This window comes from Rhinatrema bivittatum, chromosome 13 (genome assembly GCF_901001135.1).
Source record: "Rhinatrema bivittatum chromosome 13, aRhiBiv1.1, whole genome shotgun sequence".
Taxonomy (NCBI): domain Eukaryota; kingdom Metazoa; phylum Chordata; class Amphibia; order Gymnophiona; family Rhinatrematidae; genus Rhinatrema; species Rhinatrema bivittatum.
This window is the reverse complement of record NC_042627.1, coordinates 6,168,937-6,181,411: the sequence shown is the minus strand read 5'-3', so window position 1 is coordinate 6,181,411 and position 12,475 is coordinate 6,168,937. Positions and strand designations below refer to the sequence as shown.

Below are 12,475 nucleotides of genomic sequence, written 5' to 3'. Positions count from 1 at the left end.
TCGGGGGCACCAGAGAACCGCCTCGCACAAGCTCGTGCTTTAAAAGTGGCAGGGCCTGGGTGCTGGGACTTTCTGCAACCAGCCCAGACCGGGCTGCACGGTGTTCGATTTGGAAAAAAAAAAGCTCAGGTCTTTCTGGCATAAATCAGCAAATTTCTCTATGAACTTCAGTTTGAATTAAAAAAAAAAAAACAAACAACCAAACAGATGAGAAATCCAAAAGCTGCCAACATAGCAACCTTTCATCCGTCCTCATCTCTGTTTGTGGAAGAGATGGAAGCCAGAACAGGAACAAACGTTTTTTTGTTTTTTTTTTTAAATATTTGCTCTCATTTCTTGCCAAGGCAATTTCACAGCTGGGCTGACAGTGTGCCCCCAAGGGCAAGAGGGTGGCTGCTCCTGCCAACAACCCCTCCTGCTGCCCACCTGACAATGGTCACCCGAGGGGTCAGCACAGCGCCTGACATCATAAAGCACGAGCTTTCCGATTGGCTCTGGATCCTAGAACCTCTGATGCGTAAGCAGATTGCGGGTACACGGCAGCCGCGCCTGCTGTCTCCCAGAAAGACTACAGGTCCTTAGGCGAGCTCACCCAGAGAACCCGTTAGGGAGGGAAGAGGAATGTATGTAATTAATATGCGTACAGGACCAGCTTTCTTCTGTTTCACCTCGGTCAAGATTTACTTCTCAGGTCAGGTAAATCTTGACAAATCACCTCAAACTCCACATCTCCTCCTCCTCCTTGGTTTGTTATCCTACAGAAATGGAACTGGTGCGCGCCGCAGATGCTCGCGCCATGACATCAGTGGCGCTGTGATTGAAAAGGCAGATTCCCCAAGCATTCTGGGATTTGTAGTCTTCCTTCAAGGAAACAAATGCAGGTCTACACATCCCAGAATACCCAGAGCAGGAGTCCGGGTCCCCAGGCTGGCTCCCGATGGCTTGAATTCAGCTGCCCAGTGACAGAGCGAGCTCGGCACTGGAGGCCCCCCCAGCTTTCATCTAGTAGCTCTCTCCAGCTATGCTCTAGTCAAAGACAGTTCTCCATCTTCATAAAATAAGCCTCCTGAGAGCCTTCCCCCAGCCCATCGCTGCCTGCTCCCGCTGCTCTTTCTGAGGCGTGCAAGGGAATGGCGCTTGGACTGTTCCATCGCAAGCTACAGGGAACACTTCCAAGCAGTATCACGACAATTTATAAGGTCTGAAAGCACTTTATGTTAAGGTAACACCAGCAGTCCGGCTGTCTCAGATTTCACAAGCACTCTGTACACATTTGGCTGAGAGGCCTCCTTGCTTGAACCACTGGTCACATGGAGAACCCTTCAGCTGCACCCATACCTGTCAGATCCCCAAGGATCAAGCTCTAGTGAGCCCCCTGCTGGCAAGGCAGAGAGCTGAGAACTTAAATCTTAACCCTGGCTTTCCCTGATCCGAGCCTTGTTGATTTTAATCTTGCTTTAATGTGATAAATACATTTTCGGAAACCTTTTAGTTGGATGAAACCCAGAGATTCTAGGTCAGAAAATGATCACAGCCTTGTTGGTTTTAAACATTTTCTCAATAAATTAAATTCCCAGTTTCTTTTGTCCTGTATGTTTGTCCAGACTAGACTGTAAGCTCTACAGAGCAGGGACTCTCTTATGTGTATTTGCACAGTGCTGCATATGTCTAGTGATACTATAGAAACGATAGGTGGTAATAGGAAGAGACCAAAGCAGTGAGGGCAGCTTTCCTTCCAGACTGACATTGGCCAAGGAACTTGGCCAACCTAGGGTGACTGAGAACTACAGTACCCCGACTGTGCTTCCCCCCGCTCCCTCCCCCACCTCTATACCCCGACTGTGCTTCCCCCGCTCCCTCCCCCACCTCTATACCCCGACTGTGCTTCCCCCGCTCCCTCCCCCACCTCTATACCCCGACTGTGCTTCCCCCGCTCCCTCCCCCACCTCTATACCTCGTCTGTGCTTCCCCCGCTCCCTTCCCCACCTCTATACCTCGTCTGTGCTTCCCCCGCTCCCTTCCCCACCTCTATACCTCGTCTGTGCTTCCCCTGCTCCCTCCCCCACCTCTATACCCCGACTGTGCTTCCCCCGCTCCTCCCCCACCTCTATACCCCGACTGTGCTTCCCCCGCTCCCTCCCCCACCTCTATACCCCGTCTGTGCTTCCCCCGCTCCCTCCCCCACCTCTATACCTCGTCTGTGCTTCCCCCCGCTCCCTCCCCCACCTCTATACCTCGTCTGTGCTTCCCCCGCTCCTCCCCCACCTCTATACCCCGACTGTGCTTCCCCCGCTCCTCCCCCACCTCTATACCCCGACTGTGCTTCCCCCGCTCCTCCCCCACCTCTATACCCCGACTGTGCTTCCCCCCGCTCCCTCCCCCACCTCTATACCTCGTTTGTGCTTCCCCCGCTCCCTCCCCCACCTCTATACCTCGTCTGTGCTTCCCCTGCTCCCTTCCCCACCTCTATACCCCGACTGTGCTTCCCCCGCTCCTCCCCCACCTCTACACCTCGTCTGTGCTTCCCCCGCTCCCTCCCCCACCTCTATACCCCGACTGTGCTTCCCCACTCCCTCCCCCACCTCTATACCTCGTCTGTGCGTCCCACGCTCCCTCCCCCACCTCTACACCTCGTCTGTGCTTCCCCCGCTCCCTCCCCCACCTCTATACCCCGTCTGTGCTTCCCCCGCTCCCTCCCCCACCTCTATACCTCGTCTGTGCTTCCCCCGCTCCCTCCCCCACCTCTATACCCCGACTGTGCTTCCCCCGCTCCTCCCCCACCTCTATACCCCGACTGTGCTTCCCCCGCTCCTCCCCCACCTCTACACCTCGTCTGTGCTTCCCCCGCTCCCTCCCCCACCTCTATACCCCGACTGTGCTTCCCCACTCCCTCCCCCACCTCTATACCTCGTCTGTGCGTCCCACGCTCCCTCCCCCACCTCTACACCTCGTCTGTGCTTCCCCCGCTCCCTCCCCCACCTCTATACCCCGTCTGTGCTTCCCCCGCTCCCCTCCCCCACCTCTATACCCCGTCTGTGCTTCCCCCACTCCCTCCCCCACCTCGTCTGTGCTTCCCCCGCTCCTCCCCACCTCTATACCCCGACTGTGCTTCCCCCGCTCCCTCCCCCACCTCTATACCTCGTTTGTGCGTCCCACGCTCACTCCCCACCTCGTCTGTGCTTCCCCCGCTCCCTCCCCCACCTCTATACCCCGATTGTGCTTCCCCCGCTCCCTCCCCCCCCACTTCTATACCCCGACTGTGCTTCCCCCGCTCCCTCCCCCCACCTCTATACCCCGACTGTGCGTCCCATGCTCCCTCCCCACCTCTGTACCCCAACTGTGCTTCCCCCGCTCCCTCCCCCACCTCTATACCTCGTCTGTGCTTCCCCCGCTCCCTCCCCCACCTCTATACCCCGACTGTGCTTCCCCCGCTCCTCCCCCACCCTCTATACCCCGACTGTGCTTCCCCCGCTCCTCCCCCACCTCTATACCCCGACTGTGCTTCCCCCGCTCCCTCCCCCACCTCTATACCTCGTCTGTGCTTCCCCTGCTCCCTTCCCCACCTCTATACCCCGACTGTGCTTCCCCCGCTCCTCCCCCACCTCTATACCCCGACTGTGCTTCCCCCGCTCCTCCCCCCACCTCTACACCTCGTCTGTGCTTCCCCCGCTCCCTCCCCCACCTCTATACCCCGACTGTGCTTCCCCACTCCCTCCCCCACCTCTATACCTCGTCTGTGCGTCCCACGCTCCCTCCCCCACCTCTACACCTCGTCTGTGCTTCCCCCGCTCCCTCCCCCACCTCTATACCCCGTCTGTGCTTCCCCCGCTCCCTCCCCCACCTCTATACCCCGTCTGTGCTTCCCCCGCTCCCTCCCCCACCTCGTCTGTGCTTCCCCCGCTCCTCCCCACCTCTATACCCCGACTGTGCTTCCCCCGCTCCCTCCCCCACCTCTATACCTCGTTTGTGCGTCCCACGCTCACTCCCCACCTCGTCTGTGCTTCCCCCGCTCCCTCCCCCACCTCTATACCCCGATTGTGCTTCCCCCGCTCCCTCCCCCCCACTTCTATACCCCGACTGTGCTTCCCCCGCTCCCTCCCCCCACCTCTATACCCCGACTGTGCGTCCCATGCTCCCTCCCCACCTCTGTACCCCAACTGTGCTTCCCCACACTCCCTCCCCCACCTCTGTACTCCGTCTGTGTGTCTCCATGCTCCCTTCCCTATACCAAATCTGTCTCTCCACGCTCTCTGTACCTCATCTGTGCCTCCCCATGCTCCCTGCTCCTAGTCTGTACCCCGTCTGTGCGTCCCCACACTCCCTCCCCTCCCCTCCTCTGTGCTTCTCCACGCTCCCTGTACCTCATCTGTTCCCCGTTTGTGCTTCTGTGCTTCCTCACGTCACTTCCCCTCCTCTGTACCCCACCTGTACTCTCCCTACTCAGTCCTCGGCTCATACCAAGTCGTGTTTCATCTGTACTGATCTCGCCATTGGATAACTTCAGCCTCACTTTGCTCCTTCCCATTGTGGCGCATACCTTCTGAACATGTAATAGCTACCCTGGGCCTGTGCATGCTCATAGCAGTAGATAATAAGTTAAATTATTATTACCCGTCACTTGGAAAGTTGACCCCCAGCAGAATGGTCTCATCCTCACCACAGCTCCCAAGGGTGGAAACAACCAGCAGGTACCTGATCCGATGAGCCCTTACAGACTCCAGCCGTACAGCCTGAGGAAAGCAGAGAGACGGGAGCTGAGAACCGAGCCAAGCAAGTCCGTATTACACACCAAGCATTACAGGAAACCTGCCCTTTTCTCGGGCTGGAACATTAAAAGGAGACCTGCCCTTTCTTTGGACTGGAATCAGTATAATATTACATAAGACCGGCCATACTGGGTCAGACCTGTTTCCAATAGTGGCCAATCCAGGTCACAAATACCTGGCAGGATCCCAAAAGGTCGATAGATTCCAAGCTGCTTATTATCCCAGGGATAAGAAGTGAATTTCCCCAAGTCCACCTTAATAATGGTTTATGGACTTTTCTTCCAGGAACTTGTCCAAACCTTTTTAAAATCCAGCTAAACTAACAGCTTTCATCACATCCTCCGGCAACAGATTCCAGAGTTTAATTGTGCATAGAGTAAAACATATTTTCTCCTATTTATTTTAAATGTTTTACCCAGTAACTTTGTGTCCCCCCTAATCTTTGTACTTTTTGAAAGCATAAACAACCAATTTGCATTTACCTGTTCCAGTCCACTCATTTTATAGACCTCTATCATATCCCCCCTCAGCCGTCTCTTCTCCAAGCTGAACAGCCCTAACCTCTTCAGCCTTTCCTCATAGGGATCGTTCCATCCCCTTTATCATCTTGGTCGCCCTTCTCTGTACCTTTCCTAATTCTGTTATTTCTTTTCTGTGATGCGGTGGCCAGAACTGCACACAGTACTCAAAGTGCCCTCACGATACAGAGGCATTATATGAAAGTCTGTTTTATTCACCGTTCCTTTCCTAATAACTCCTAGCATTCTGTTTGCTTTCTTGGCCACCGCCACCCACTGAGCAGAAGACATCAACGCATTATCAGCAACGATGCCTGGATCCTTTTCCAATGGGGAACCTTGCATTGTGTAGCTATAATGCGGGTTGCTCTTCTCTACAGGTATCACTTTGCACTTATCCAGCTTTCCTTCTTTCACTATTAAAGGAGACCTGCCCTTTTCTCGGGCTGGATCATTAAAGGAGACCTGCCCTTTCCCTGAGCTGTAATCAGTATATTAAAGGAGACCTGCCCTTTCCTTGGGCTGGAATCGGCATCGTAAGAGAGCCCGACACTTTTCTTGGGCTGTAATCAGCATATTAAAGGAGACATGCCCTTTCTTCAGGCTGGAACAGGTTCCTCTGAGGCCGGGATATGAACCTGTGAGCGTGTGACTGAGGTGGGGGTGGCTGGGAAAGGGGACTTCTTAAAGCACTCTGAGGAGAACACACGACTACTTCTCTTGGAGAATATCCAGCACAGACTTAGAAACCTTCGGTTGGGTCTCGCTTTGACTTGATATTGCATTTTATCGAGCTTCCAGCGTGTGCACGTGTAGGGGCTGTGGAGCCTCACTTTGAGGAAGGTTTGGCTTTCTTTCTCCCCTTCCCTGTATCTGCTGCATTCTCACTTTCTGTGTCTATCACAATTTTGCACATAGGACGGAATACAAATGTTTACATAAATTAAATAAATCTCTCCTTTACTCAGGCAGAAGAACTGGGAGGCCTGCAGCTGCCCTGCTCCTTCCTCCCCAGCAGAGGGCAGTGGAGAGAAGGCAGGGAGGAAGCCTGCAGCTGCCCTGCTCCTTCCTCCCCAGCAGGGGGCAGTGGAGAGAAGGCAGGGAGGAAGCCTGCAGCTGCCCTGCTCTTCCCTCTCCAGCAGGGGGCAGTGGAGAGAAGGCAGGGAGGAAGCCTGCAGCTGCCTTGCTCTATTCCCCTGCAGTTGATGCTGTGGTAATAAGGGGAACAGAGAGAGGAGGCAGGGTGCCCTGCTCCTACATCTCTCAGGGGGTGCTGTGCTAATGAAGGGAACAGGGAGAAGGAGTGCGTGCCTGCAGCTGCCCTGCTCTTCCCTCTCCAGCAGGGGGCAGTGGAGAGAAGGCAGGGAGGAAGCCTGCAGCTGCCTTGCTCTACTCCCCTGCAGTTGATGCTGTGGTAATAAGGGGAACAGGGAGAGGGGGTGCGTGCCTGCAGCTGCCCTGCTCTTCCCTCTCCAGCAGGTGGCACTGTGGTAATGAAGAGAACAGGGAGAGGGGGTGGGTGCCTGCAGCTGCCCTGCTCTTCCCTCTCCAGCAGGGGGCACTGTGGTAATGAAGAGAACAGGGAGCGGGGGTAGGTGCCTGCAGCTGCCCCTGCTCTTCCCTCTCCAGCAGGGGCATTTCAGCAGTGCAAGCTAATAGGATGCTGCTACTGCTGAAGAAAACAAGGTTTTAAAAAGATGGAAAGAATTCCGATAATTTTGCTCTGGGAAAAGTGAAAAAAAAATTTTAAGCCAGAGAAACAGACAACAGGAGCCAATCGTTCCAAATTTGATCCAAATTTGGGATCAAGTTTCCAGTTTCTGGCAGTGAGCCCTGCCTGGCTCCACCCCCCTCTCCTCCCCCTGAAACAGATGTCTGGTGCACAGCGGCTTAGCCAAGGTAAAAGCCCTGGCACCGATTCCCTAAATTAGTTTTCTAGCGCTGGCGACTGCCAAGAGCGTCTGGAGCAGAGCCGTTCCAGCCCGGGACGAGGGCCAGGCCGGACACCAGCGCTCTGCGCTGCCGCCGGGTCCCCGGGTCCTGTGCACAGGAGAGGGAGGCAGCTGGAGAGAGGGAAAAAGGTTAAGGATTCCATTTTGGGTCGGTCATTTTGGCTCAGAACCCAAACCCGCTTACACATGAGAATACAGGGGGCAAACTCACAGTCACAGGCCTTGGCCTGTCCAATTCTTCATGACAGGAAACATTTCTGAGCTCTCAACTCGAGCACTAGTCAATGCCTCCTCCTCTCCCCTCCAAAACACTAACACCCCCTACACACGCACACACACAGGTACACACACACACACACACGTACACACACACACACACACACAGGTACACACACACACAGGTACACACACACGCACACACACACACACACACACACACAGGTACACACACACGCACACACACACACAGGTACACACACACACAGGTACACACACACGCACACACACACACAGGTACACACACACGCACACACACACACACACACACACACAGGTACACACACACACACACACACACACAGGTACACACACACGCACACACACACACAGGTACACACACACGCACACACACACACAGGTACACACACACACACACACAGGTACACACACACACAGGTACACACACACACACACACACGTACACACACACACAGGTACACACACACACACACACACACGTACACACACACACACACACACAGGTACACACACACACAGGTACACACACACACACACACACACAGGTACACACAGAGGTACACACACACACACACACACAGGTACACACACACACACACACACACACACACACAGGTACACACACACACACACACACACACACACACACAGGTACACACAGAGGTACACACACACACACACACACAGGTACACACACACACACACACACACACACACACAGGTACACACACACACACACACACAGGTACACACACACACACACACACACACAGGTACACACACACACACACACAGGTACACACACACACACACACACAGGTACACACACACACACACACACACACACAGGTACACACACACACAGGTACACATCCACCCGTCAGCACGGACTCCCAGGGAGAGGAAAACCCTATCGCAGGCCCAGACTGGCAGGCACACACCGTCCCAACATAAATAGTCAGACACCCAGGCAGCGCCAGGCACATAACACCGTGCCCAATAGATGTACATACACCTGCAGACACCTCCACCTGCCTTAGACACAGGCATCTCCAGACAATACAGATCCGATACACACAACGTCCTCGGCACAAACTCAAGAAAGACACTTATACCACCCCCCACCCAGATGCCAATTCTACCAGCCTCCCCTCACACACTATATATATATATATATATATATATATATATATATATATATATATAGGGGTGGAGTCCCGGACGATGTGTGTCTCTTTAAGGAGTGGCAGGATTGTCTGCTAATTAAAGCTGGGAAATTAACCAAACCAAAAAAAAAACAACCAGTAGAAAAGAAAAAAAATCAACATTACCACAAGCTGAAAACGGAGAGTTACAGCCGAGGAGCAGAGAAGGGCAGAGAGAGAGAGCGCGCAGCAGGGAGGGAAGCTAGGAGAGAGCCAAACACCTGCGTATGTAGAGGGATCTGATCATCTCCCCAAAACCTGCTAGAGAGCCACTGCAAATCATGAACCTGGGAAGAGATAAAACATCTCCCGCACAAACTCTCATTTCCCCCTGGACTGGGCAGAAGTGCATCTAGGAGCTGTATTATGCTGCTTATAAAGAGATGCAAGGGGGCCTTGTATTTAATAAAGAAATCTGCTGCCAGGTTCAAACCGCCCACCTCCCCCAGTAAAACCACCATTTCAGTAACTCAGCAGGGTTAATCAATCAAGCAGCGCGAGTAACCCCAAACTCTACAGAACGGGACAGAAAGCCCGCAGCTCCGGTTCTGTGGCCACTCCAAGAGAGAGGGGGGTGCCAGCATGGCCATCTGGCTGGGGCCGACTTTTGTTGGGCAAAATTAAAAAAACAAAAGCTAAATCTATCTCTAACATGTATAAATAAAAATTTCAATTGTAATTGAAGAATTTGCTAACAAAAAAAGCTCGAAAAGCCTTCTTAAATAAATACAAATTATTAGGGAAATTTAGAAAATGATTTCCCTTATTAAGTATCACATCAGGACGTTACATAGGGGCCTAATTCCTGCTCTCTCTCCGGCCCTGTCTGTGGCAGACACTGTGTGCGTCCACGGAAACCCCCCCCCCCCCCCCCAGCAAAGAAGACACAAATAGTGTGACCGCCGTACTAGTCATATAAAGAAACCGAGAATCCGAGAGGCTCGACCTTCGTTTCCTCTCAACTCGGGATCCTCAGAACTTTAGGATTATGTTCTATTTGATAAATTCCCTCTGCTACCGGGCCCTACAAAAAAACCACAATCAGCACCCATGTAGCAAACCTGCCCCGCCAAAACCACACCAACGCCATCTGTGAAAAGGCAGCACCGCAAATATTAACCCCCCCAGGCCCTAAAACCCCAATGCATCTCCAGGTAGGAAAAAAAACAGAACAAGCCGGGCTGCTGGAGATCCGGCCACAGAAATTTACCTTGGTCGTACGCGCAGGACACAGGCAGACCCTCGCCCAATACAAAATAAAAGACACCAAAATGTATAAATAGAAACGTGCAGGCAAAAAAAGTGAACTGGGAAGCACCACAAGCCTGAGACTCTGCGTGCAGAGCCGCGCCGGAGACAGAAAAACAGTCATGAGTTTCCTCCTGTGCAAAATATAAAAAGGAGATCAGAGACGCACATTTCCAAAGCTGACAGAGAAAAATCAAAGATTTCCCACAAAAGAATGCGCAGGAAAGAGGAGAAACGGCAGCAAAGCAGCGGCAGCAGGCCAGAAACCCAATCTGAGCAGGGACAGGACCCGGGAATCATTCAATCCTTTCCCCATGGGGAGGGCAATGTGGGAAGCCAGTTCCTGTGGATAAAATGCTTTCCCCCCATGGAAACGAGCTTTTTGATACAGATTATTCCCGTAAGCCCGGGGGGGAGACACTGCGAGTGTGCAGAAACCTAGAGAGCGGTGCTCGTTCTGTGAACGGAGCCGCCTTCCACCCCAGCTGCAGGGGGCGCCAGTGAGAGAAGGTCACGTGAGCCCCAGACAGCAGGAAACCACACCCGGTCACCCCCCTTCTCCGGGGGGAGGGGGGGGGGGGAAAGCTGGCTCCCAATCCTGGTCCATCCAGGCTTGGCTGCACTGATTCACAAAGGCCTTAAGCAGAATCCCCGCCTTCCTTCCCGGACCACCGCAACGTCCCATCCCCCCCCCCCCCCAAGTCTTTCCACCACCACCCCCCCCCCCCCCCCCCCCCCCCCGTTCGTCAGGTTCCAGCGATTCTTGTAACCCAGCCCTCGGCCCTCCCCCACTTCAGCAGTTCTCAAGGGTGTGGATAGGCTAATCCAGGCCGGGGTTTGCACTTCCGATTCCCCCCCCCCCCCCCCCCCCAAGAACAGCAGTGCAGGCATCCGGTGAGGTAAAAACAGGACCGGATCACCGCGGTTGACAAAAATGGAGTCAGCTCGTCTCATGTGACGTCAGCAAGAGAGCGATCCCTAACAATCTGGAACAGTTTTACCATCTCAACTCGCGCTCGACTCCACAACCCATTCATTCAAGAACCACCTTAAAACCTGGCTCTTCAAAAAAGCATCTCCCACAGCGCCACATCACACACCAAGCTGAGCCCCCCCACAATCAACACACACCTCACTCCCCCCACCCCAGAACAGAACCTAGAATGGTTAATCCAATGCGAATCAAGCCATCTGGCTACATCTACACCCACGTTAGGCACAAAATTACCCTTGTTCCAAACTTACCCTTGCCACAAAAGTACTTATCACAGAGTTAGTTCCCCGTGTCACATATTCACTCAGGTCTCAGAGTTTTCCATGTTACAAAACTAATCATGTTACAATGTCACAATGTTATCCATGTTATTAAACTAATCATGTTACAATGTCTCAAAGTTTTCCATGTTATTAAAATAATCATGTTACAATGTCACAATGTTATCCATGTATTTAACTAATCATGTTACAATGTCTCAAAGTTTTCCATGTTATTAAACTAATCATGTTACAATGTCTCAATGTTATCCATGTTATTAAACTAATCATGTTACAATGTCTCAATGTTATCCATGTTATTAAACTAATCATGTTACAATGTTTCAATCTAAAATATGAACTCTATTCTTATAGATTCCTCTGTTTGAGCTGTAAACTGATGTGCTACAACCAGTTGAAGATCGGTATAGTAAAAACAAATAAATAAAATAATGAGAGTTTACCATTGGGGGCCGCTCGCTGCATGCGAGAACGATTCCCGAGCGCACTCTGCTAACGTCTGGAAGTCGGATCAATCACGGTTAGGTAGCAAACACAGCCCGCTATAACTTTTTGGGATGTTTTATTGCCACTGCGTTACGCCATATATTGAACGATATTGCTGGGCTTTGTACTTTTCGCATGCTATAATTCTGGTGTGCATGCATATTTGATGGCTATTTTGCAAATTTATTGCACAAACTGACACTTCAATTGTTGCTTTGATGATGAGTTTTATTAATAAATATTGAATTACACACACAAAAAAAAAAAAGTAATCTATGCTGCTGAGCGGTTTTTCTCCCCCATTGTGGCTGTGCCATAATCTGTACCTTTATTCCTTATCCTCGTGTCATCACTGACTCCTCCTGTGACTTTTTTCTTTTTTCTCCAGCTGACTTGGAGCCAGCTTCTATCGGGTGCACTCTCAGCCAGCCAGGGCTTTTCCTCCTTTTATAAAAACTATTCACCATCTAGCCCAGCTCCTTCTGGCACACGTGCACCCTGAATTTGGCCAGTGGGGACCTATGAGCCCTGCCTCTACAGCAGCCCTGGCGGGCAGAGGCAGGGCTCAGGAATGGCAGCGGGCAGCACGACCACCAAGGCCCCCCCCCCCAGGGCTGCCCTTCCTCCCAGGATTTTAAAGACGGAGAGAAACCTGCTTCAGGACTGCAACCAAAAAAAAGGAAGGAGTCAACGATCAGCAACCCTGATCATATGTCGAACTAATTCAGGGTTAAGAGCAGGCTGCAGGTCTTAGGCCAGGCCAGGTT

General features: G+C 52.5%; 1 protein-coding gene across 1 annotated transcript in view; it reads right to left on the bottom strand.

The window, feature by feature from the left end:
• Window positions 1-12,475, bottom strand: part of SSH3 (slingshot protein phosphatase 3) — a 58,310-nt gene that overhangs the window by 32,058 nt on the left and 13,777 nt on the right. The window contains 1 exon segment of the mRNA XM_029575969.1: window positions 4,612-4,730. Within this exon segment, the coding sequence (XP_029431829.1) occupies window positions 4,612-4,730 (119 nt within the window).